General features: G+C 39.4%; 2 protein-coding genes across 3 annotated transcripts in view; one reads left to right on the top strand and one right to left on the bottom strand.

The window, feature by feature from the left end:
- Window positions 1-257: 257 nt before the first annotated feature.
- On the bottom strand, window positions 258-25947 carry nmd3 (NMD3 ribosome export adaptor). 2 transcript variants are annotated; one of them, XM_086079936.1, is made up of 18 exons: window positions 25812-25947; window positions 25592-25682; window positions 13279-13413; window positions 12951-13028; window positions 11967-12101; window positions 11768-11864; window positions 11539-11619; window positions 10616-10744; window positions 9867-9957; window positions 9017-9095; window positions 7607-7703; window positions 6973-7090; window positions 5107-5252; window positions 3599-3711; window positions 3454-3526; window positions 3191-3297; window positions 2955-3025; window positions 258-2122 (listed from the first exon to the last, which is right to left on the bottom strand). In XM_086079936.1, the coding sequence occupies exons 4-18, from the start codon at window positions 12992-12994 to the stop codon at window positions 1992-1994; spliced, it is 1512 nt and encodes a 503-aa protein (XP_085936062.1). In that variant the 5' UTR covers window positions 12995-13028; window positions 13279-13413; window positions 25592-25682; window positions 25812-25947; the 3' UTR covers window positions 258-1991. The 2 variants fall into 2 exon arrangements, with proteins under 2 accessions (XP_085936062.1, XP_085936063.1); XM_086079937.1 differs by lacking the exons at window positions 25592-25682; window positions 25812-25947 and having other exon boundaries at window positions 13279-13429.
- Window positions 14110-27287, top strand: part of ppm1lb (protein phosphatase, Mg2+/Mn2+ dependent, 1Lb) — a 42100-nt gene continuing 28922 nt past the window's right edge. The window contains exon 1 of the mRNA XM_086079938.1: window positions 14110-14945. Coding sequence (XP_085936064.1) covers window positions 14547-14945 — 399 coding nt within the window. The 5' untranslated portion in view covers window positions 14110-14546. The remainder of the gene's footprint in view (window positions 14946-27287) is intronic.

The following is a 27287-nucleotide window of genomic DNA, read 5'->3' on the forward strand; positions in this document are numbered from 1 at the left end:
ATGTGATTCCACTGTTAACCACTAGATGGGGGCAAAATAGTTTGAGACAGTGTAAATTGAAAGAACAAAAACAGGAAGTATTTCAACCTAGCCTTTTGTTGAAAATTATTCAACATCATCCTCTGTAATCCTACTTTTCACACCTACAAAAAGATGCAGGTTCATTTGATGATGTACATCTTCGGGCAAGATTATTGATATATATTGTGAAATCATAATTGGGATTTGGTCCCGGTGAATTCAGAGGGAACAAGCAGTGTAATGCACAATCTTGTTTTATTCATTGGTCTGGCTCTTTCTGGTCAAAAACTTTACACATCTGACAACCAAAATGTGTCTGTGTTTTGGAAAGAAAAGAAAAGAAAATCCAAAATAGACTAATAACAGCAACGCTATGAACATGCTAAGTAAGTCGCATGCTAAAGAGTGTTGGAACTTGGAGGTTACAATTTGCACACATGCAAAGATATCAAGGGGAGGTGGATAAAAGTTGTTTTTTTCTTTTAAAAAAATTTGCTGCACCTCCTTTCAACATTGTTAGACGCCCCCATCCCCACCCATGCGATTTGCTTCATTCACTTTCCCAAGATCAAATAACAGTTCAGGTTTTGGGATGGAAACAAGGGGGGGGGGGGGTGTTGGTTTAGTGCTGCATCGGCACTTCCTTCATCTTCTTCCTCAATCCTCAAGGTAGAGTGCCAAACACATTTCACTGGTTTACAACCACAGTTCATTATCTCACCACTCACATATACTATGTGTAATAAGCGAACTATTCTATATCCTGCTATAAGCTAATTGTGTTGCTAAGGCACCACGGCTTAAACAAATCTACGTACATTGCCACTTAACAGCTCATTTGAATTGCTCTCAACAAGCAGCATGCCATCTTGAGCGTTTATTTTTTAACGCAACAATGTTGAGTTTTGTTGTTTCTTACAGCAGAGATACAATCAATGTTCTCAGATTAGATACGCGACCTGATGAAAAGACAAGGGCTGTTGAGCGGTCACAATTCCTCAACCTGGTGCCGGGTTCACCCAAAGGTGATATGCAAAGAAGGAGTTTTGACTGATTGTTATTGTGATCGGGGCAGATCGGGAAGGCAAATCGCTTCATGAATAAAATACAGTGGAACTAAGCCAGAAATCGATTGAAAACATTGTGGGGAAAACACATCTTTTAACTTGATGTGTCGCAAAACAAATCAGCTAAAAAAAATTTTTTTTAAAGGATTGACAGTCCTTTTGTTTTGCATTTCCTTTGGCTTTTTGGACAATTTTAAAAAACGACTGACGCCAGAGACATTAGCATCTACGTCACTCAAGATTTCGCTCGCTCTCTATTTAACTCTTCAAATGTTTCACTTTTGCTTTGAAACGTTCACACTACAGGTAATCCAAAACAAGCGGCTTCAACAAGGGAGTGTTAAAAGACGGATGTGATAAGAATCACAGGACTCTACAAGAAGTAAGCAACATTGAAAGTAAAAGCTAGGAAGTTGGAATGGACAAACGACGGCACTGAAAAAGGAAAAAACACTGTTACTGAAAAGAGTTGTTGGAAAAAAGATGGCCAGGAAGGGGGTTAAAAGTATGTCTGCATTTAATTGTACCGGCTCCATAAATTTGGAGCAATATAGCCAATATTGGCGTATTAACCACAAAGTTGAATTTTGCCCACCACAGTGAAATTGCCACCATTCTTGCCTTTCGATGCTACAGCGCTCTCTAGTGGACGTTTCAAGCAAAGCAGCCCAAAATGGTTTACATAAGGATACCAATTTATTTTTTTGACACTTTTAGTTAAGCAGTGACAGTCCTACATAAAGAAAATACTCCATGATTTTTGATGGTGATAAATGGTTCTTAGGGGAAGAAGTGCAGGCGGAAGCTCCGATGAGCATCATGGAGAACTCAAATGTGTTTCCGTGAGGTCTCCAATCTGCGAGTTGGTAGAAATGAGATGCTATAGCTCAACTCTCGTGATGTTTACTCAATCATGTCAGCCCCCTCTCCCCCTGTGGCGTCCGAGAGGCTGAGCTCCTCCAGCATTTCCGCCAGGGAGATACGTGGTGCGCCGTCATCATCCGTATCGCTCTCCACCGGGATCTTTGAAACATCTGAAAAGATTATTGAAGTTGTACAATGACAACAAGCAGTCCGGTAGGTGCTCAGTGGTATGCAAATGAATGACTGAATTAATAAAAAACCGAATAAAACAATTCAAATAGAAGAAGTTGATAGTTATGCATACATCCTGTTTAACTTTTTTTATTTTTATCCAGTCTATTAAATTTGTTACTTTCCATTCAGTTTGTTTCCTCGGTATAGCTCAGTTGTATATTCAACTTTTAAAAGCAGTAAAATACATTTGCATTTAATGTTCAAGAATAGTTTATGAACATTTACTTAGGCCAATTTGTATTGAGTTAATGTGAGTTCTAATAGAATGACTATTTAAATATCCATTATTTTCCCCATATTTAAGAGTGGATTACAATAAAATTGAATATACAGTACTTTTAAGGAATAAATCATCTGGCTCCTTTTTTCCCCACTCCTACTTTTTCCATGTTAGCCATTATGGTGGCATTTGGAGAATTAAATAAAAAAAAAAATTACGTGGTAGATCGTGGAAAAAGTTTGAGAACCACTGACAGACAATGTTAAAAAAATAAAATAAAAACGGTAATGATTTCCTATGTACCAGTAGCCAAGCCAACCTGCATTTTTACTACACTTGGGCATATTTTTATTGATATTATAATAAGACAACACAGACAGTGCATGAGACCTTTTTTTTTTTTTACTCAGATTTTTTTGACAGTTTTTTTTTACTTTACTGTGCGCTTCCATTGCTTTTACTGTTGCCTGCACTATGCACTTTGAGATTGAAGTACGTTATAAATCAAATCTATTTATTATTAAAGCCTGCGGTGTGCAGCTGCTCACCTCTGTAGATGTTAACATTCTTCCTCAGAGCCTCATCCTCCTCCAGGTCCTCCAAGAAATCTTGAAATTGTCTGAGGACACAAATGCAAAGTTAAGAGAGGGAATCCAGTATTGCTAAGCAGCCAAATATTAAGGTTGCAATTTGACATGAATACATTCTGGAGCTATCTGTTAAATAAAAAAAAAATAAAAAATAAAAAAAAAAAAATATATATATATATATAGCAGTGTGGTACCTCTCATCATTTGTATCCATGCCTTCTCTGTCTTTGGCCATCTCCTGAAGTTTCCAGTTCCGGCGTCTCAATCTGCGGCTGCGGTCGTAGCTTTTCTTGATCAGCACCTATAAGAGCCCAGTTGATATTTTCATGACTGAAAGCGCAATCAGAGGCCAAATTTTATGCAGCGCGTCAATTATGTATTTCTGCACAAGAGGGCAGTATGCAGTAAAAAAATAAAATAAAAATGGTGGCAGCATTTCAACGACGAGAAGTCCTACCACATCGGGTACATGATGAGGGTTCATCTTATTCAAGAACTCGTCGTTGACGTTGGAATTGGCAAAGTCGTACCTGTCGGAAACAGAATGGCAATCACCCTTTTCCTCAAATTGATCGCAACTTTCTGCGGTCATCAATACTCACCCCATAACCAGATCTCCAATGTTGAGCAGGTGGCCCAGGAATGTGCGGCAGTGGTACTGCTGACAGGTATCCATCTCTGAAGTCTTCTGTACCCACAACTCGGCCAAGGTGTGCTGTAACGAATCAGAGGGGTAAGTGACGAATGTCCCAATGCCAAAAGATTAGTGTTTTTCAAACTTCGTACACTAAGTCCCACTTAAAAATAAATTTCAGAAAGTCCCACAATTACGACCAACATTGAACTGCATTAGCATAGTATGCCGTTGTGTTTATAAAAAATTATATGTTCTAAAATAGTGTCCGATTATAAGCCACTGTAGTGTAATATTATATCATTTAAACATTAACACTTAAATATAGGAAAATAAAAAAAATAATGAAATAATGATTTAATTACATTGATTGCTATTTAAATAAGTTCAGTTAAAAAAACACACACACAGATTTACCAAATTGCGGATTTTTGGCAATATGAAAAAAAAAAAAAAGTGTTTTTTTGGGGGTTAATTTTTGGGGAAAATGCATATTGGAGATTTATTAGTTGTTTTTTTTTTGAAGAATGTTACAAACAGCAAATAAACACACCAATTTTGTAGTGTTTTTCAGTGGGGGTCAATTAAATGCCGGTTTTCGGTATTTGCAGGCCAGATCTTCTCCATATTTAAAATGGCATTTTTGCCTTAAATCTGGTGAGGAAGTTTGTAACCCCCCTCCCAGACCACTTGTGAAAAATTGTGGCCCCCTCCATCATTTACACAGTCTTTAGCAGCCTACATTAAATAAATAAATAATAATTACAGACAAAAAAACACACACAAAGCTTGCTTTCTCCTCTTTATAATCACAAAACAGTGTTTTTGGTCAAATAAACCCATCTTCTACTGATGGCTTTTTAAGTACCCCCCCAAAAAAATCTATATATAAAAAAGAAAAGAAAATTCTGATGAAAGAATAGAGTTGACTTTCTTTTGTAGGTTCAGAATGTTTTAGGGTAATAAAAAAAAAAAAAAAAGTTAAACTGATGGCAATATGCGAGTACCAATACAAAAAAGAATCTGACCCCGACTTAAGTACTCCTCGTCATTAGTATACCTATAATCCATTGTCAAATCACATGCAACAGAGAAAAAGAGTGAAAACATTGCCCGTCCCGTGGCGGCAACAAATTCTTTCCATAGGTTCCTATGGCGGAACACCTCTAACGAAATGTTAACATGAACACCCAGTAAAATATTTGAAAGCATTACAAAACTACTAAATGCTGCCTTCTTTGCTCCAATTTACTGTGACTGGAGCATCAATAATAATAATGGAAATAATAACATCAATGCAGCATTCGGAGAGCTTTGTCACAGCAAAACTCATTATTCCCTGCACAATCAATACCAAAACACTTCTATCATGCTGGCTTGAATCCCATATGCAGGTTCAGGAATATTGTAATGGCTCTCTATTGATTTTGCTTCCCCCCACCACCACCCCCCACTCTCCCAATAACACACACTCACCTTATTGGACCTCATGCCAGCTCCAGCAGGCAGCTTCCGGTCTCGGATGACGTCAATATCCATAACGATAAACTCCTCCAGTTGCCGTGGGTTACACAGGCTGCTGAAGGGATGGCGCCAGTATGTGCTACCATCAACCTCGGCAACTGTGAGAGAGATGGCGATTTATCATATAATAAGTATAAGCGTGCTAACCCGACAAAGCAGCGAGGCTCCAATTATGTGGCTTTCTCCGTTTCTTTAAGACATTACATAAAAGAAATAAATGATGTGCTGTTTGACAATAATATGTTCTATGCAGCCTCACTAGTCTAAATATGCTATTCTGGCTAATATTACGGTAGTGGAAGATGAGTTAAGCAGCAAAATCCAGCTGTTTTTATCCATCTCAGGGGACGGCCATTTTGCCACTTGCTGATTATGACATCACAGTTGCTCAGGTCTCAGGTAAAAAACAATCACAGCGCAGCTTCAAATAACAGGTGAGCTCTGATTGGTTGTTGCCTGAGCCCTGAGCAACTGTGATGTCATCTTCAGTCGACAGCAAGTGGCAAAATGGCCGCCCCTGAGATGGAAAAAAACGACTGGATTTTGCTTCATAACTCATATACCAAAATTGTAATATTAACTCATTCACTCCCAGCCATTTTCACTGAAGCAACACCCTTTGCTCTCTGCTATTTTTCGATTTTGACTGATTTTGCAAGGCCCACAAAATAATGTTCTATTGCTATAAAAACATGGAAAGATTAGAGTCTCTTCTTTCATCAGAAAAAAAAGAAGTATATTTTCGTTTCCGCTTAGTAGCAATTAGCATTAGAATATAGCGAAGTTTCATCATTATTCACAAACCTGTTGAAAACACTGGGGAAAAGAGCTTGTTGCAACATGGCCCTGGCTGATCTCTTATACTCTGCTGCCACCTGCTGGCTTTTTTGTTGTTGTTGTAATAACTACCATTGCTTTAAGCAAACTCTTCAGGTCAGAGGCTGCATCAAAGCCTTCTGTATGCGCTAGCATTAAAATGTATAAATGTGTTTTTTTTGGGACCATGGCAATATTTAAAATAGAATGTTTTTTATACGTTTTTGGGAGCAAATGAGTTGATCAGAATGTCATGTTTAGACTAGTGAGGTCACATAACAGATTGTCAAGAAATGTTTAAGGTTGACCCCTTTCACATAGCACTAATATAAGAAATCAAAGCAATTAGTACAGGAAAGAAGGTCAATACAAGCAAATCTAGAGAGGAAAAAAAGGGAAAAATCTGTAGTTAATTACTAAGACAAAAAAACAACACATGAGCCTTGAGGCCATTTTTGCATTCTGCAACAAAAACGGCCTAGCCTTTGAAGAGTAATTAATAACGTGCATGTGCCGTTCAAAATGTCAAAACTCCGCAGAGGAACACGCTAGATTACACCGGAAAGAAAAAGGAAAAATACACGGCGGCTAATTGCCGCCATACTTTCACTGATTAAGCAGCGCACCCACTGAGCCGCCTTTGCTGCTAACGAGCGATGACGGCTTGCATAACAAATATGTTTGCCGTCTTGTCCCCCTCCGGTATCGTGACTGGAGGCACATGGAAGATGGCGACGCGGATGCCATGTGGCCGGCTGACTGACTGGCATCTTAGCAAGCATCTGCTTCACTGACACACTCGTATGGACAAAAGTATTGGGACACAAATCTAGGGCTCCAGACAAACGTGCAATAAGTGAAAATCCGTGAAAATCAAGCAGCTCCGGCATGACAAATGAATCAATGACATTTTTTTCAAGCGGTTCCCATAGGTGTCCCCCCCCCCCAAAAAAAAAAAAAAAAAAAAAACGTAAGATGGCCTAAAAGGCAGCCTGGACTTACTCTGCAGGGTGTTTGGGTCGATGAGGTGGATGGTGCTGGTGACGCGGACGCACACGCACACTTGACCCATGTTCCCCAGGCTTTGCGCCAGCCGAGGCGACAGGCACACCACGTTGTCCTGGCAACAGGAGACAAGTGAGGACTGTCAAATTGTTGAACTGAAAAAGGCTGCGTACTAACATGCTCTAAAAAATAAACATGGCAACTACCCTTGGTATGTAGACTCCCATCCAAAAGTATTGGAACAGTCAGGCCAATGTTTATGCAATGGACTAATTAGTTTTACGGCTTCTTCCCCTCTCGCTCCCTTCACTTGTTTTTCCCACCCATTGTCAACTCTAATCCGTTGTTGTCTGTTATTACCTATTCTTTGTGTTGCCTTTTTTTTTTTAAAGTATGAATATACTATATACATATTAAGTATAGATCGCTCTTTTGTTGTCAAACCCAAATGGAGCAAAACGCTTTGCTTCACTGTTCCAATACTTTTGTAGAGGAAGCGTAGTCACTTAGCATTCCCTTGTATATTTCAACTCACGAGTCATTTGCTCCAAATACATATGTATGGATCAGATTTTTTTTCTTTGTGTGTGGTCAATGTCAGTTCTAAACTGGTGCGAGTGGACGTATATACCTTGCAAACAGGTACTATCTCCATGGAGTACGTGCTCTTGTAGTTGTACGTGTTTGAGTGGATGTCGTGAGAGATGAGGCGCTGGGACACCTTTGACCTTTAAATTTGAGGACAGACAAGAGATTAAGAGACCAAATTCAGACATAATATGGTCGGGCTCAGAAAATTTGCAAATTATGAATTGGTTAATCGTCTTAATTTTGTTAACACACAACTATACGGTACCTACTCGGCTGGCTCAGGCTCTACTTCCCTCTTAACAAAAGCAGGTACTATTTCAGCATTTAGTCATCAGCTGTCCTATAGGGCTTGAATGATATTGATTTTATTAAGGCCGATGCAGATACTGATTGTTGGCAAAAAAAACACAGATTACTGACTAACCACCCCAAAGCATTTAAATGGGTGTCAATGCAGGTTTTCACTATTCGCGGACCAGCCTAATCCCTATTCTTCACGAATAGTGGGTATCAACTGTAAATATACTGTTCGAAAAAAATACATTTCATTTCTTTTTCCAGTGCCAAGGGCTATCTTGCATAAAAAGGATCACTGAAGGATGGCACATAACTGTTGAACAAGAAACCAACATAAAGAACCCATTTTGTATAAATCTTTTTTTCCACCAAAGTCATTTTACTCAAAATTGGAATATTATTGAGGTTCTGAGTTTGTTTTGAATATCATTCCAAATCCACAACAACAACAAAATTACCGGTATGCCTACTCACGTTGTAGTATATGGCAATATAAGACCCAATGTAAGTACAACTAAGATGTGTCTGCCATCTAGTGGTGAAGGGTGATATTACAAATTAAAACTACACCCCAACCCTGCAGATTCGCAGATTATTTCTCCAATATTGTTTTTCATATTTTTGATATTTCCCATTATTTTAAAGGATTTTTTATTGTTGTTCGTCTCTGTGTGCCCTGCGATTGGCTGGCAACCAGTTCAGGGTGTACCCCGCCTACTGCCCGAAGCCAGCTGGGATAGGCTCCAGCAACCCCCGCGACCCTTGTGAGGACAAGCGGTACAGAAAATGGATGGATGGATTTTTTATTCCCCCCGTTTTTCATGGCAAACTTATATTAGAAGTGTTTTTTGAAGAATATGTTGGTTTGTTAAAATAAATAAATTAAACAAAACAATATCTAAAGGGCCATAATTAGCCAATTAATCGGTCGGGCCTTACTGTCTTACATGAACTCTAGAAGCATATCGCTTTTCATGTGACAGCAAAAGTTTCTCAACTAAATCTACTCCAGCTAGATCCATGTTTACCGCTCCAAACCGTCCAAAACTTCCAATTCTAGTCTCCACAGCCGCAAGCGGCATTAAAGCGGCCCATAAATAAGTGAAATGTTTACCCACCTCCGGGTGGGCCCTTGTTTGTTTACATTACTCACCTGCAGGGCACGGTGCACTGGAGGAAGTCGACCATCTTCTGAGCGTGCTGCTTGGAGCTGTAGTAGAAATCGATGCCCTCTGAGACACAAGGAGCAATAATATCAACTGGCGCGCAGCCAATGAGCAACACAACAAATATGGCCGCCACATGGCGTAAAAAACACTTTAAAATACGGAGAAGTTTTAAAATATTTTTTTAATCGTGTATAAAACATTGAGTTCCCTTGTGTAAAGCCTCCTTACTTTGCCTTAAGCTACATTGTGAACATTATAGTTTTATAGTCATATCCACATAGCACCTCGAAAAATATTTGGCTCTCCAAGTATCATCACTATGACCAACATTAACATTGGTTAGCATAGTAGTAGGTAGTGTTCATCAAAAACGAAGCAGTTTATATTCCGAAAAAGTATATGTGACATAACATTATTGTAAGCTACTGTACCTTTATACAGTTTGAACATTGCAACATTTAATTCAAATATAGGAAAAATAAAAACAGTATTTAAATAATGATGAAATAATGATTCAAATGTATTGCACAAAAAAAAATATAATAATAATATGCTTAATCAAAAATATGAAATGTAAATGTTTTGGATTGATAAATTTAAATTAAATATCACTGAACTATACTTGAAGATACTTTAAAGGAATTAAAACAAAAACAAAATGTTTAAGCCTCTGTAACTTAACGCCAAGTAAAAATATTTAATTCAGTGATTCTTTTACTTACCACTAGAAGGAGCCCATGCGCCACTAGTGGTACGAGTACTTTGACAATCACCACCTTAGCTAATAAATATGCAGACCGTTTAATAGAAAGAATATAAATGTACAAAACAAACCATTAATTTCTTTGATGTTGAGGGCATTCTGGTGGAGCTTGTGCTTAAGGATTAGCTGCTCCAGATAGTAAAATGTCTTTTTGTGAAGAGTCTGTTGGAAATAAAAGAAAAGCATAGTTTTAAACCTAAATAGTCCAGACAAAACAGAATGGGCCTATCAAAACATTTGTAGATGCTGAAAAAGTATCTTGAATGCATTCCAGTGGAAATATAAAAAAGCAATTACATCTGTGTGTCCCTCTAGTTTCACCTGCTACACATTAAAGTCTGTGTCAAGTATGAAGGTTATTAATCTTAACTGCTAATCTGGAGAAACTGCACATACTGTTGAGCTACAGTATATCCCTGCAATAAATCCCTTTATAATAGGGATTCTTAAATTTGATAGACTACGTCCTAAAGAGGGTAATAACGAGGCACTGTTAACGGGAATATATGGAGGTGTGTTTCTATAGATGCTTTAAATTACTGAACTCTTTTTTTTCTTGTTACTTACTTCTTCTTTTTTTTAATACTGTAATTTGACACTTATTTTATTCATTTGTCATATATTTCTATTTTTGTCAAATTCTTTGTCTAACAAAATGAATGCATACTCTTATCCTTTTGACTAGTAGTTTAATTTATATAGACTGAGGCTAAGCTGTTCGGATAATGAATGACTAACTTTCAACTCCACTGATCCAACCTCAGCAAAAGTCAGCATTTGACAGAGTAAACGTGATTCTTTATGACCCACAATCACTTGCCTTCTGTCTAACTTGCACCACGGCCTTCCAGAAGTCCTTGGCCTCCACGCGGTGGCAGTCGTCGCACATTTGAGTCTGGATGACAAACTCCACCACAAAGACCTGCTGTAGGATGGCGCCGTTCATCACCTTGGGAGTCCAAACGGATAGCAACTGATTACGCCATGTGCTCTGACAGCATGGTTGCACACTGCACAGTAGTCATCACTAACGAGTGCTAAACATTTGTTTTCCTCTTCTAATCTCAATGCATTGTAGTAAGGAAAATGTCATATTTAATTTTTGTGACAAAGCTACAAAAGTGTAACTTGACAAGATCCTCAACAGTAGTCATCTTAAAGTAGGTATGCATTTATGCTTGTAATACTACTACTACTATATATATATATATATATATATATATATATATATATATTCAGTCTTGCAAAACAATTAAAATTGTAAACTTTGTAAAAAAAAAAAATCCTCATCATTGCAACTTTTATTTGTAATATTCACTTAATTCTCATAAAATAACAACTTCAAACTTCTTTCCCCCATTATACAACTTCACTCTTGTAGCTGTGAGTTTCCCCATAAAATTGCAACTTTCCCTCATGACATTCTTGACTTTATTTATATATGACTAAAACGATCTGTCCTCATTTTCCATTCATTGTAGCGCTACAACTCCTCCATAATTTAGAGAATGAGCTGCGCTTGACAGCCATAAAAACAAAACAAAACTCCAGCACAAAAGGGATCCTGGGATGTCAGCTGCTTGCATGATTTAGTCATATCGCACAGAGATTTACAGTGTTTAAAGCACCAGTACTTCTTTTATACATTGCCTTTTAGTTTGTGAAAACAGAACGATCAAGGTTCATGAACAGAATACATGAGAATAATCCATAACTGAGCCATCCAAATAAATGTATCATTACCTCCTTCTGTATGGTAAGTTTCATCCTAATCCTTTTGGAGTGAGGCTCTGTCCACAAGAAGCCAGCGTCAATAAGACGCACCTAAAAGAAGATAGGTGAGGCGAAAGCATGAAAGGACTTTTACTTGAGCATGTAAACAGCACAACTCATTCATTGCCAACCTTCCCACTTAACATGCATATTTGCCATGTATAGCTGTCAATATGTCATTGGAATGGTTAACACATACTTTGTTCATAGAACCCTTAATTTTTTTCAGACAAAGGGTGAGCAGCTCCCTCGACTCCAGAGCACAACGAATCCATGTGGCTGGAGGCTGCAAGTACCTGCAAAGAGGAGGAGGATTCATTCAAGTGGGCAACGTTGTCTTGAGTCCATGATACATAGTATTGATTAAGGGTTGGGGAAAAAAATGTCATAGAACAAACCGTTCACATTGCTTGCAGAAATGGACTGTCACTTGCTTGGGAATTCCCTCAGTGATGTCTACTTGAGTGCGCAGACAAGCCACGCACATATTGGCTGGGTTAGGAGGAATTGGGACGCCACAAGTGCAGCACAGGCTGGGAAAAATAGAATATACAGTAATATGAACCACGTTGCTGCAAAACACCCTCTTAATGAATGTTACTCTTGGGACTGATGTAAAATGCAAGACAAATGATTATAAAGTTACGTATATAGACTAAGACTATATTAGATTTTTGTTTGTTTTATGATTTAATGCATCAAATAACTTGAGTTCATCTGTCACATTTTTTTTAAACTTATTTCGTTCTTTTTCTCAGTTTCGCAATTCAACGTGCTTCAGTGAACAGATGAGCAAGTTTACAAAAGAACAGTCAAGTCAGTGTTCCCAACTAGCAGCGACTTTAATTCCCACTAAGAAACAGACAACATGAGCGGAATCCTTTTCATGCTGGACTAGAAAAAAGACAGGTGGTCACCATGCCTCACCTGTTCAACTTTATGGACATTATGTACATACATTCATGGACATGCTCGCACGCACGCACGCTCGCACGCACGCACGCACTACTCGAGAAAAGATCAAACGAGAGCTGAGAACGGCCGATCCATGCAGTACGATGGCTCATTTTATGTTAAAATAATGTATACATACGTTGAGCATTTGTTCACATATATATTTGATCCCCCCACCCCCACACATTATTTGTGAAGAAAAAATATTTACTGCTATTATATCTGTGTATATTGATGCAATAATTGGAAAACAAATGTTTCACAGCTTGTTTGTTCTCGAGGGAGAAAAATAACGCAACATCAGAAGCAGGGGAAAAAAACAGGATTTTGGTTGTTTGTTAAAGAAACCCTTAGATTTGGTCTTACAGCCATATCGCCCAACACTAGACTGTCAACAATAACAATAGTTCAAGAGGTTGACTACTTACATTTTTCCCTGGGTGCTTGTGGCAGCAGACTGAATGTACTCCATTCTTGATAAGATGGCAGTTTTTACGCCGGACGCCCTTAAAATAAATACGATTTCACAATCATGAATGTGTAGACATTTATATTCGGACGATTAAAACCAGTAACAAAACTATAAGACCAAGGCAATGTGCTCGAAGTGTCAAAAACTTAGCATTAGCATTAAAAGCTCAACTTCCAGATCAGATTGGTAAACCGGAGAAACATTCGTGGAAAAAAACGATTAGATAATGTCACACGACACTTCGAAAGCCGAAACTCCAGTAAGAAAAGATCGAAGATACTTACTAATGTTAGTAAAAATGAGATCCTGCACACAGTTTCAGCTCCACGTTTTTTCCATCGAGGTCCGTGGAGAAAGACTGCGTGACGTCACTCAATGATTAAAGACCCGGAGGCCGCCTTGCGTGCGCCTGAGTAAAACTAGCAAACGTTGTTTGAATTGAATAAACAGAATAGCATGGGTTATTTGCGAGATAATAAATATATATGCGTCATATGTCTATCATATGAGGAAAAAAACATTCTATCTCCAAAGCGGAGTCTGTGAAACACACTACTATCACCTGCTTGACTGTCAGAAGGATACATTCAAGAATTTCGGAAATATCCAAACACAGGCACTTGTCGGTCAAAATAGTGAACTGTTAATTTATTCAGTCTAAAAACACATTCATATTTGTTATTTGCATTATTAAATGTAATTGTGTACTTTTACCACAGTGTACGCAGATTATTCTGCTGTTTTTATTTTGTTAATAACACTCAAAGTGCGATTAGGGTGAGATTTTGTATTGATTGTTTAATTTGTTAAATGTATATTATTGTATAAGATTAAAAAACATATATTTCCTTCAAAACACAAAATTTGAAAGAAAATTAGCTGAATTGGGCGACCGTTAATATTGTATGTATGATTCCACTCTTGTATGATTTTAACAATTCATGCTAGTTTAATGTAAATTGGTCTTTATGCCATATCATCGTACCGCGATGGCTGTTTTAATTTAGAATGTTTTTTTATGTGACTTCCAAGTAAGGCAGTCATCATCATTAATATCAGTTGCCGGTGTGCAACTTTAGGTAACTTGGTGTACGTGAAGGCATCACGGCCCATGTATTCAGTTAGCAGCAGTGTTCGGTCGCAGCCAGCCAGTGTGGCAGCTGTGAATGTAAGGACGCACAACAAGCAGCTATTTTGAGGGACGGGGGGGGACAGTCACTTGGCTGGCCAAAAGAACAAACGCCTCAATAGCTCGACCCCTAACCGGTACGCAGTCTTCGACGAAGTCCGGCGCGGTGGACCCCCCAAATGGTCAGCGGACTGAGCGTCTTTAATTGCGGGGTTTGAACGCTGAAGTGGTCTGCTCGAGCACATCGCTGGAATAACACGAGGACCGGAGTGTCAATTCTTCTCGGAGTGTCCAGATTCTGGGTTGATTGAGCCTTTTTCTCCAGGACCGCTCCTCACCGCACACGCCAGCCATGGAGTGAAACCGGCCGGCGTAAGAGCGCACAACCTGCCGCGATTCCCCCACGCGTGTAAACCATAATAAATGATAGAGGATACGATGACCCTGCTGTCCCTGTTAGGTCGTATCATGCGTTACTTTCTGCTCCGACCGGAGACCCTGTTCCTACTGTGCATCAGCTTGGCTTTATGGAGTTACTTCTTTCACACGGACGAAGTGAAGACCATCGTCAAGTCGAGCCGCGACGCTGTCAAGATGGTCAAGGGGAAGGTGGCGGAGATGATGCAAAACGAGCGCTTCGGCGGCCTGGACGTCCTGGACGCCGAGTTCGCCAAAACGTGGGAGTTGAAGAGCCACAACGTCGCCGTGTACTCCATCCAAGGGCGGCGAGACCACATGGAGGACCGCTACGATGTGCTTGCCGACGTTGTCAACAAGAGCCACCCGTCCATTTTTGGTATTTTTGACGGCCACGGCGGAGAGGTGAGTTCTGTTTGTGTGTGTGGGTGTAATTAGAGAGGCAGCAATCACTCCAAATTACCGCCCTTCCCCTTTCCATACAACACCGGTTTAGTTTATGGTCTTACAATAATAAGCCAGGGGCCATGTGCCTTGGATAAATGTGCTCTGACAATTTATGGCCACTGGGCCCTAAAATTCTGCCAATTATATTGGTTATTGATCATACACCTACTATAAACCTGCTGCGGCTCAGGCAGTGTTACTTCACATGATCCAATCTCAGCTTGACTTTTAATTATACTTATTTTTGAGGTGTGTCAAAAAAAGTTCCACAACTGGTCTAGCTCAAAGCCAAACAAGTACTCTCCGTCAACATGTTCACAAAGACGTCCTTGCGGGCCAACTGACTGCTTCACCATGACAATGCCCTGAACATCGGACAGTTCCTGGCCGAAAACAATATCGCTGTGCCGGAGGGACCTTTCTACTCGCCCGACCTGGCTCTGTGTAATTTTTCCCTCTTTCCCATGCTCAAGTGGATTGTCAAGGAGACCCATTTTGCAGATAATTTTTTTTTAAATAATTTCAAGAATAACAAGTGAAAAAAACAAAATAATTTAGATATATAAAAATGAGTTAAAACCTACAAAAACAGTTTTAAATAGAAAGTATAACTACTACCTAAGCGGAGGTATCAGAACAAGGTGGCAAAAAGTGCTTAAAAATCAAACATAAAGCTGAATAATTAGATATTAAAACTATGTTAAAATTTGCAAAAGATTTACACACACAAAAATACTGTAATATAAGTATTTAAGATTTTGAGGTTTACTGTTCGACACACAGGTGGTGCAGTTTTACATTAGCCTGACTTTGGCACAGCATGGTAAAGCACGGGGAGAGCATACAAACTCCACACAGGAAGGCCGGAGCCAAGGTTTGAAACCCAAAACCCAAATCTGTGAGGCAGACGTGATAACCACTAGGTCATCTTGATACCTCTAAACTAGTTACCCGTCATAACAATTACGTAATATGATGGTGCAATAATTAGAGCTCCTAGAGAATAAATTAGGTAAAAATGACATCATACAATAACGAAAACAAAAAATTAGTACGAATGCAACTTGTCCCAACATTTAAAGGGCATTTTCCTGCGATCTTCAAATTAAGCTACAAATGGCATTGGTGCTTCTGCTTTATGTTCCATACCTGTACTGAATATCATCCAACCATGGCCTTAAAAGTAGGATTGTACTTAATGATGATTGTGTTTGTGGTTAGCATTTTTTAAACTATACTCAATTAATAACCGGATTGACGAAACTCTGACACAGAGGCTTGTTCTCATGAGCCGGTAAAGCATGCGTTAAATATATGACACTCCTTTGGTCTCTTGAGGTGAACGGTATGGGATTTTTTCTAATAGGTTTTTGGTGAGCTAACGAATACACACACACTCGCACGCACGCACGCACATACACGTACTCACCCACAAAAAAAAAAAGAAAAAAAGAAAAAAAAGAGCAATGATGATGACATTACCGAATGAACAATACTGAGCTCTTTAAAAAAAAATATATATATATATATATATATATGACGCTCCAAACAGGTTTTACCCTCTAATTCAGCACATGCAGCAACAGACAACACGTCCTGTCTCTCAGGAACTTGTACTAAATTTGGTCCACACACCCACTCATTGTGAATGTGCTGTAGCACACGAGGTGATAATTCATTTTTTTTTTAAGATTCTGTATTATTTTCCCCATCGAAAATAACTGGAAACCAAATTGTCACCGGTAAAGCAATTTACACGTCATACATAGGAGTAGTGTTTAACGCAACGCAACTCAACTCATATGTACAGAGTATATATATCAATGGACTATAGCAATTAACAACCACAGCTAAAATAAAAAAAATCATATCAAACACAATAATGAAAATAATACAGTACATTATTATAATAAAAATATAGGTTTTTAAAACCATTAAAATAAACAGATGGTGGCATTGAAACACTCCTGCAGTGCCTCCGCTGTGTCTTTAGACCAAACTGTCACAGTCTGCTGTTCCACCAGTGGCCTGTTGGTGGTCTCAAGGTGTATACACTTGTGTTCAGATTCCTCAGAGGAGGGATAGAAGAAGAGACACATCTTCCCTCCACATAAGGGGAATAGGTTTGCTGAATGCGTGTAGGCTTTATTTGTTGTGCTCAAAAAAGTGTAAAAACAAAAAGATTTAAAATGACTATCAATGCGCTTACCATTCATTTGTTTGAAGGATTTAAAGTGCCTGGGAGGGGAGTCTCTTCACATTAATGCTAAACAATAATAATAGTAATAATAATAATAATGCATTCGATTTATATAGCGCTTTTTTGAACACTCAAAGACGCTTCACAGTGGCTGCATTATTCGTGCGCTCACACATTCACACTGTGGTGGCGGTAAGCTGCCCTGGGGCCGGTTGACGGAAGCATGGCTGCCAGTGTGAGTGTAAACATGATGTGTACGAGTACATTACGTACACCGCTATAAACCGCTTTCCATTGTTGCAGCAAGTTCAATTTCCGACTCCTCTTCAGTCATCACTTGTTCCAATCTGTGGTGACATCACAAAATTTTGGAAAAAAAGCATTTACTGGATGGATGGATGAAGATGTCATCTCCACATTCTAAGGTTATTATCATTAACTAATTCACTCCCAGCCATTTTCACTAAAGCAACCCCCTTCACACTAAGCTGTTTTACTGGATTTTGACTGATTTTGCAAGGCCCACAGAATATTGTGTTCTATTGCTATAAAAACATGAAACCTACCAAAAGAAAGATTAGCATATATTCTTTCATCAGGAAAAAAAAGTATATTTCTATCTGTTTCCGTTTTGCAGCAATTTACATTAGAATATAGCAAAGTTTCATCAATATTTACAAACCTGTTGAAAACGCTGGGAAAAAGAGCTTGTTGCAACATGGCCCTGGCTGATCTCTTATACTCTGCTGCCACCTGCTGGACGTTTTTGCAATAACTACTATTGCTTTAAGCGACCTCTTTAGGTCAGAAGCTGCATAAAGGTCTTCTGTAAAGCCTGCTGTAGCATAAAAAAATAAATAAAATAAAACTATTTATGCGTTTTTGGGTTTGAATCAGTTAAGTATAAAGGTAACCCAAACCTTCACATTAGTGAAATGCAGTGGCTTCTCAGTCATCTGCTTGACTTGAGTAATGTTTGCCTATTTGCAGCTAAACAAACATACACCAATACCAATACATGAACATGCTTGTTTGACAGTGTGCAGTAAGAAGAAAAAAAAGTACTTATGAGTGAGTGATGACTGCATAGACTTGCTGAGTTCTTATCACATGCCATGTGACTGTCACTGTTCTGTCCCAACTTGACCCCATCGACCAACAGTGCACAGTTGGATTGAAGCCACAAGCACGGATGGCATTTTGTACTTTTATCCTTTCGCTGTGGTTGATTTTGTTTAATGATAACATTCCTAAAATAGGAAAGCGAAAGCAAGGATGATAACTACTATTTTAGGGATAATTCAATCTTCGAGTCAAAGTCCTGACTGCTGACAGATTTTTAACCAAAAGTGGTCATATGTTGTTTTCCCCCTAGATCCTGATCCTGTTGCAGTTCCTGTTCAAAGATTGTGGCCTAACGTGTGGTTTGGAGTTGTGGAGAAATAAATATTGGAGATGCACTGTGTTTATTTATATAGGCAAGAGGCCGCTTTATTACTGCATGTCCCTGAGCAACAACTTTGTCTACTTTGATCCCTCGATTCTCCCTCCTTTTTTATTTTTTAAAGAACATGAACTGTGCACCATATTGCGGCTTTTGGATGCATCCCTCATTTTCCCCTCCTGCCAGCAGGCAGGGAACGAGATGGTTGCTGCAGCAACTTTAGCTGCTTTCATTTCTCTCCACATCGACTACATTTTCATTGAAATGGTATCAAAGCGTTTGGGAAGTGAACCAACAATTTTTTATTTTTTAGTGCCCACGTCACATCAATAAGCTGGTCAGTCCTTCAGACCGGTTTGCGACTTGTACAAACAACCCTTGAGCCGTAAATGTTTTAAACCGGTATGTCTACTTCCTCTTTGTGGAAGCATGACTCGGAAACAATTTTTCATCATCAGTCAGTTTACCTGACCGGATGCTTCAGATCTTCTTTTTCGCTCTTTAATATGCTCAATGTGTATACCAATATCTCTAAATGTATCAGTGGCCATCCATGGTCACATTGGACTCATTTTCTGGCTGAGTGAGTGGATTTTATCCATTAAATAGACACCGAGTTTTAGCTGACACGGGATAACCCACAATGTCAACATGAGCCATTTGTCATGTTCAGGGTCTTCTCTTGCTGCCAAAACGCTGCTTTTCGTGCGAGACTCCATCTGATGCACTGTTTTCAAAGGAGGGGGAGTGAAGTTTGCTCAAGTTTACCATCCTTTCAAAGTTTCCTTATGGAGTACTCGCACTTTGCTGAACAATTGGTTCATCAATATGATTTAGGTGACTTGCTCTTAAGCTGATACAATAGCAAGAATGAACTGCAACTTGTTGGAAACATGGCTTTCTTTAGTGGGTTGGGCAAATGTCACTATTTGAAGTGCGTTGATATGGCCTACCAAGAACTCATTTCCATTTTCGTTTTGGAAATCAAAGAGCGGTTTCTTTTCACTTTGGTTGTTTTTTTTGTTTGTTCTTGTTTTCTCGGTGAGTAATGGATGAATGCTAGCGTAACATAAGTGCTAATCACACTGGTGTATGGAAGGTGCGAATGTTTGGGGGTGGTGGGAGGGGCCATAGGCGCACACTGGCAGCCACGCTTCAGTCACGCTGTGGCTACTTAAGTAGCATACCGCCACCACAGTGTGAATGTGTGAGTGCATGAATAATGTATCCATTCCGTTGTAAAGCGTCTTTGAGTGTCTAGAAAAGCTGCTGCACACCAAGTAATGCAGTCAAACGTGATTGGAAACATGTGCGGCGCTTGGTGTTCTTACCAGGAAACAATGGCTCGTATTGTTTTTGTTGCTCGTCAAGGTCTGACTGCTGTACTGTAGCTACAGTATATTAACTCATTTGCTCCGATCTCGTTTAAATATTGCCATGGTCCCCAAAAAATATTTTTACGTTTTTTTTAATTTATGTTTTTTTTATGATAGAGCATACAGAAAGCTTTGATGCAGCCTGTGACCTGAAGAGGTCGTTTTAAGCAATGGTAGTTATTACAAAAATGTTTGTGAATAGTGATGAAACTTAGCTATATTCTAATGCTAATTGCTACTAAGCAGAAACGGATATAAATGTACTTTTTTTCTGATGAAAGAAGAGACTAATCTGTCTTTTGGTAGGTTCCATGTTTTTATAGCAATAGAACACGATGTTCTGTGGGCCTTGCAAAATCAGTCAAAATCCAGTCAAACAGCCGGGAGCGAAGGGGGTTGCGTCAGGGAAATGGCTGCGTACCCCGCTATTTGCTGTCTGGAAGAAGCGGGGATATACCACCAATTATCGCTTTCCAGCCTTGGCAGAGGTTTGACTGCCCTGCGTTGTCTGTCCTTAGTTTATCTTTGCTTTATATTCGGTCTGAATGGCCATTTTATTTTCAACTTTATTATTAATTTCCAAAATTGTAAAATATATGGGGCTTTAGGGAGCAATTGGAGCAGTCATGCGGCACAGTTCACCTTCTTTTCAACTTCACAGTGGCCATTTTATAGTCAGAGAGGCTGGTGTGGAATATTAATACAGGTATCTGTATGCCTTATTTTTTTTTAATGTGCAGCTTTGTTTAGCACCCGAGGCTTTGAGCGCTTTGGGGTTATAAACTGTTAAAATGCCAACTTGTTTGCATTCAACCTGCACTGGCCCTCACTTGGGGTGGATGAAAGGAAACCGGCATGTGGCTAAATGCACTGTTGGTATTACAGGATTAGACCGAGCAAACAACGGTTGCTCCCTGTGAAGACAGGCAGGAATGTGTGCTTGAGTGTCTCTATATGTGTGCATGCATGCGTGTCTGTTGCAAGCGCAATTTTGAAAAGCGAATGCTTCTTTTTGAATGGCCACGAAGGACTTTTGAGAAAGTCGGGGAGGGAACATGGCGTCTATTTCTGTTAGCAAATGTATTTGTGTATGGAAATTATATTTAATGAATCACAATGAGTTCCAGTTATCAACATTTTTGCCCCCCCCCCCCCCCCTTCCTTTTTGGCCAAGTAAGAATTGGCCCAAGGACGTAATCCACCCAACATTGTCTCATCACGTTCTATACATTTTGACTATCTTAATTGTTTTGTGGGGGTGTTACAGTTTCTAAATGATGAACAAAGTTTGAAGAAACGAGTATCAGTGAACATTGTCTTCAAGTTAGACTTAATTCCTGGCAGATCCAGGAGTAGGACAGAAAACAAGAGTTTGTCTAATGAGGCCCAGCAAATTGTCTTGTCTCCGCTGTCATCCTCCTGTACTGACTTCACGTCCCTCGCGGCAAAATTGACACTCGACAAGGTTTCATCTCTTCCGTGATGTTAAACGAAGTGGAAAGTGGAGCGCGCACAGGAGGTCATGCACCGTTGGAAAATACTAGTACAGAAGACACCAGAGGGTTGGAGGGCTCTGAAAAAAAACCCACACTTTTGTGGCCTTCTGTTAATTTGTCCCCGGTGTCGAACCGCACCAGCAAACGGAGAGAAACGGCAAAAAAATTGGTTGAATGGCTTGATGCCTGTCGAGCAATTTAGCTTTGGCATAAACATCCCTAATATCCTCTTTTCCACTGTCAGCATTTTCCATATAAAGAAACATGTTTGCGTTCAGCAATCGAACTTTTTCTGTGAAGTTATCATGTGCTCTTAGACATGAGCACGTTTCTTATTTAGGTATGCAAGACATTCTTAGATGGGATTTGTGCTACATGTAGTGCCATGGTTTAGAATTTTTGTTTGAAAAGCTCCCTTGAGGTAGGCGTGTGTTTGGATCCGATCACGGTTAATCTCCCGTTGGACTCAGACACAATTGCTTTGGCGTTTAGATTTCTTTGATCGACATTTGGGAGAAGTTGTCAGAGCAGAGCCGGCATGCATTCGGGGTTGAACCGTTTAGTCCACCAGTCAACTTTACTACCCCGCATAGACATCCACAGCTTTTAACCAACTAAACGTAATCACATGTTTTTGCCATCTTTTCTTCTAATTAGCTATTTTGGGCAGCAACTGTGTGATCAGAGGAAGGTTTGTTCATCTCAAGTCAACACATACCAACATCATAACATTTGTTGCAGTACAGTTGTACAAGCGTGTTTTTCTAATAATGAGCAAATGAGCAAAATATGCAAGTCTTTCAACAACCACAATAAAAGTACAAGTTAAATAGAAACAGGGAAACTGAGAAATGCTTAATTTGAGCTTGGCTACAATGTCTAGTGAGTTGTGTTTGTAATTTTTTGTTTTTATCCGTTTCTACCGATAATCGGCCAGGGCGCCGATATTGGGTATTTTGACAAATATCAGCCTTTTTTTTTTTTTTTTTTATATCTGACGGCCGATATAAGGTAAATCTAAAACAATTTTAATCTCAGAGAGCTGTTCATTTAAATTTTCATTTAACTTTATGAGATGGTACTGGCCCTGGGAATCTTCTGAACCATATGTTATTGTTCGACATTAAAACAAAGAAATGTAAATGTTTAAGATTTCAGGTATTTTTTAATTGTGAAAAAAAATATTTACAGTAGAAAACTATAGAGAGCAATGGTATTTACTTGATTAAGTCTCCATTTAAAAAGTCTGGAAAATTGTTCAATAAACAACATGCTTTAAGACATTACAACTTGGCATTTGTATTTTTAATTTTTTTTACACCCCCTTTTTTTTTTTACTGAAAATGATTATTGGCTTCAAATATCGGTTATGGGCCTCCTTGACTACTAATCAGCGTTGTATTGGCCCTGAAAAAAACCCATAATGATCTATCGCTAGTCTTTATGCAGATCTGGCGAAATATGTCTTTACGTGAACAAAAATGCTCACTGAAAAAAACTTGTTGTCGTCCATTGTTCAACCACTAGCGTGCATTTCACCTCAACCTCCCGTAACCGTAGCTGACATTTTGTTCTTCCTCACTGCAAGCGAGTTGAGACTGAACAGCGTCTGTTGGATGCTGCCAAATAGCACTCCGTTTTGCCTAAAAGTCATCTAGATGCAATCAATCAACAATCAAGTCCACACAATCCGTCCATTATTATGCTCATCCCTTGTATTGAATGTTGGCTTTGGGAACGGAACCTTTCTGCCAGGACTTCCTCAATCCCCACTGTTTGCACATTCTCGGCTACTTGCCACAGTTGCTTGGTTGATAGTCTAACATTCCGTATTTATTCGCCCAGCATGACAGTTATTTGGCAAGTGTGTGTTTAAAAAACAATTTCAAGACATAATAACTCCTCATGCTCATATGGTCGAAGAAATCTATTCATTGCAGAGTCAGTCAATGATTAACAAATTGAGTCAGGTTTGTAATCGACTGGACTTCTTTGCCTAATGACTTGGTTTTAAAGGATATCGACAAGGAAGCATGTCAGTTTCTTAAGTAAGCGATTGCTTTCTTGTACAATCAATCCACGCTTGCCTAATTCTATGCGTGAGTGACGGCTTCCACAATTAGCCGCTTGTTTTGCGAGCGCCACTGGGGGAAACAGATGAGTCAGTTGTGCGCTCGCTGTCTTGGCAGAGGCGGGCGGCGGGAGAAGAATGTCGACTGAGAAGCGCTAGCAAGTGGCAGCTGTTCCGCGTTAGCCACATTGGTGCGACTGTGTACGTGGAGAGAGTTTCTGCTCATCTCTGGCCAGAGGGGACCTTGGGTAGAGCAGGTGCATCTCGTGTAATACATTGTTTGTGTGTTTGTCTACCGCACACATACATTTTTGTCATTACGATCTCAATCACACATCTTTCAGATTAGTGCGTCTCTTTAGTGCGAAATTCCAACCGTTTAAACCGGTCTGGCGCTCATATGTGCCGCACCGCCTCGCACGCATCCGACCAATCCGGATGGAAGGAATGCAGCTGATACACGTTTGATATTTGCACATGGTTTCTATTCACCGAGGAACTCTTGAGAACTGTTTAAATATAACCAGCAGCTCGCAGATCCAAAGCCACGTTGTCCGGGGATATGCACTGCTCACAAGATAGTGGAGGGAATTAGATGATCTGAATGCCATTTGTTTGTGATTAGCATTTGTAGAAGAGAAGGATTTATATAATATATACTATAGGGGTGATAGGCTCCAGCACCCCCACGACCCTTGTGAGGAATAAGCGGTTAAGAAAATGGATAGGTGGATGGATAGATAGACTATGGGGGTCAAAATGAGTGCGTTCATTTTGAGTTAATTTAAAGTTCCTTTACCGCCGCAATTTTTTCAAACGCAGGTTTAATGACCGGCCCTTACTTGGAAGGCCTGTACTGGGGAAATCCCAGTCGCAACGCAGCACACACGTCCACGTCGAAATTTAGCAGTAATACATTCAATAATAATGCATATATTTGTGGAGGGGGCCAAGTTGTGCTTTACAATTTTTAAAATGTGCATAATTTCGCAAGTTACTTCATGTTAAAGATAAGATAGCTCTTAATATGAAAAGATTACAGTGGAACCTCGGAGTTTGAACGTCTCGGAACTCGTACAAGTCGGACTTCGACCCCCCTTAGCTGTTCAACAACGTGCCTGACGTTAAACAACGCACGCAAGGACCGCTTAGTAGTCTAATAATATGCTCAATGTAAAATACACAAACTCTGCACTGAACTAAAGCTAGCATTAACATAGCATTTATCATCCACTGATGCCATCACACCACAACAGGTAAGGTAATGCATTTTTATTGTTTAAATACTGTACAGGGTGTAAATGTAAAAAAACATAAAAAATAGGAATTTTCTGTTTTTGGAGCTTGGGAACAGATTAATTGCATTTACATTATTTCCTATGGGGGAAAAAGTTTCGGAGGTTGAACAATTTGGACTTTCAAAACTTTGCAGGAGCGAATTATTTTCAAACTCAGAGGTACCACTGTATATGAAAAATGCACTGAGATGTCACCAATGTCTTACAAATGCAGTTATGCCACCTAGAGGCAGAAATATGAACTAAACACAAATCAATATCACATAATTTTTTATTTTTTAAAGATGCAGCCATATTAGTTTAACATTTTAAACATTTTTTTCCCACTTTTATGTTAACAAGAGTATGACAGCTTAGAAAAAATGTTTTTATTGTATTTTTAAAATAGATATAACATTTGCCATTATCATGAGTTAACTATTGAAGCCATGCGATTATTTACGATAAAACATTTAGTATATACATAGAAGTACTAATTTCAACCATAACATTCTTCTTATCAAATTTTTCCCAATTCTCAGTTTTGTGTGCTGATAACAATCAAAATCCATTGTCACAACTGTATAGAAGTTGGCAATGATACTATCTGGAATCAAGGCGCATTAATGACAGATTTAAGTTGGTTAGAGACAGTGGAAGAAACGCAAACAGCTACCTGTTTTTTCCCTCTTAGAGCCGTAGCGTGTTGCATCAATAAATAGCCACAATAATATTCTTACCAGACTGTCATGATTTCCGCCAAGGGTGGGAGACAAAAATACATCCATCCCAATCAAATACTGAGTCCACAGGGAGTTCCACTGAAGCAATCTGATGTTTACATGGGAAGAAAAAACAGTTGTGAGCCTTTAAGCAGTAAACAAACGAGGTTGAATGATAAAAAAAGAAAAAAAAGAAAGGTAGTTAGTTAGTTATTAGTAACCAGACTGATGGACTTACACAGTCATCACTGCATTGAATAAACATAATCTGCTAATGTTTCGTCCCATCTGGTAAAGCTTGAGACCTTTTATTTTTTTAATTTAAAGTCTGAATCATGTCAACTGTGGCTCAAGACCATGACAAGCAAAGTGAGTGTCCCAGTCAGAGACAGACCAGCGCTTGTTGCCAGAGTTTATTGTCTGAGGCCTGCAGAAGGGTTGCGGGCCTTGTTTCGAAAATCTTATTATGAATTATTTTTCATTTATCATATATGTTCTTTTTCATTTACATTTTTTTCCATTAAAAGTATTTTTTTATTTACTTATTATACAGCACAGTATATATTTTTTTGTTTATTCTAAATGTTTTTTTTTGTTCATACTATATTTTTTTCATTTATTATACGTTTTAAGGCTAACACCTCACCACACACGTTATACATGCACTTTTCTTGATACTCGTTAACATTTTCTCACATACTGTATCTCTTATTTAAACAGTAGGCCTATACACTCTGTGTTCAAACCTTTGTAGATTTTTAAATAGTAATAATAACAATAAAATAGAATTAAACTAATATCCAAAACATTTATTAGAGAAACAAATATATAACAGCGATCGATCCATTTGTTTCCAGGCCGGTATGTTTTCCTAATTCTTTAAATAAAAATTGTAATTTAAAAAACACACACACACACAACAACAACAAAACAGCTGTAAGAAATTACCCTCTTAATTTTAATGATGATGATACGAAGCTGAGAAATCCATTTTGACCGGGAGGCTGGGGAGCGCATTGTCTATTCGTCTAGCGGTCTTGGCACGACAAGCTGGTCGGCAGTCAATCTGCAGCGCATACGCAGCTGGTGTAATATGAACAAGCTGAAAATGGAAACAAATCGGCGGAGCGGATCCGCAATGCACGCGCATGCGCTGTAATCTACGGATGAGCCATGGGGCGGTGGCGGACGCACGCTGGAGCGTTCCAGGGCATGAAATTGGGAAACCGTCGGGTCTCTATCTCCAGGTCACGAATGCGACGGGCAAGGTCAGAATGCGACGGGCCGTACACCGTTGGAAATGTTTCGTCGAGACAAATCCGCGGATGCTCGTATGTCCCCGGTAGGACGTAGAGCTGGGGAGATACAATCGACCAAAGACCTCCAGGACACAGAGGATTTTCCAAAAGTTACTCCGCCGGCGGTGGTTCCCATCCCGGGTAAAAATCCGTTGTTTGTCGGCCCTTTATCTCCAGGGACACCGAGGATTTTCAAATGGCCACAACTGGTTCGGGGTGGACAATCTTAATTTTAAAGATGAAGATAAGAGGCAGGGCACGTAAACCCATTTTGACCATGGGATCGCATCGCCGCTGTTCCCCCAAAACGCCACTCCAGCGCTGTGGCTGGTGCGGGCCTGCGTGAATCGTGGGGCGGGTGGCAGGCGTCTGATGGCGGCGACGGACAGCGGGTGCATGCACTGTAAAAAAAAACA

The sequence above is a fragment of the Leptonotus elevatus genome, chromosome 7, assembly GCF_054856555.1.
Source record: "Leptonotus elevatus isolate MCC_2025b chromosome 7, RoL_Lele_1.0, whole genome shotgun sequence".
Classification (NCBI taxonomy): Eukaryota; Metazoa; Chordata; class Actinopteri; order Syngnathiformes; family Syngnathidae; genus Leptonotus; species Leptonotus elevatus.

Excerpts from the sequence above, each read along its gene's own strand:
- nmd3 (XM_086079936.1), bottom strand. The coding sequence starts at position 12,994 with ATGGAGTACATTCAGTCTGCTGCCACAAGCACCCAGGGAAAAAT. Across the intron at positions 9,096-9,866 it reads CAACATCAAAGAAATTAATG|AGGGCATCGATTTCTACTAC; the intron begins GTTTGTTTTGTA and ends CTTGTGTCTCAG. Across the intron at positions 3,712-5,106 it reads CTGGCATGAGGTCCAATAAG|CACACCTTGGCCGAGTTGTG; the intron begins GTGAGTGTGTGT and ends GATTCGTTACAG.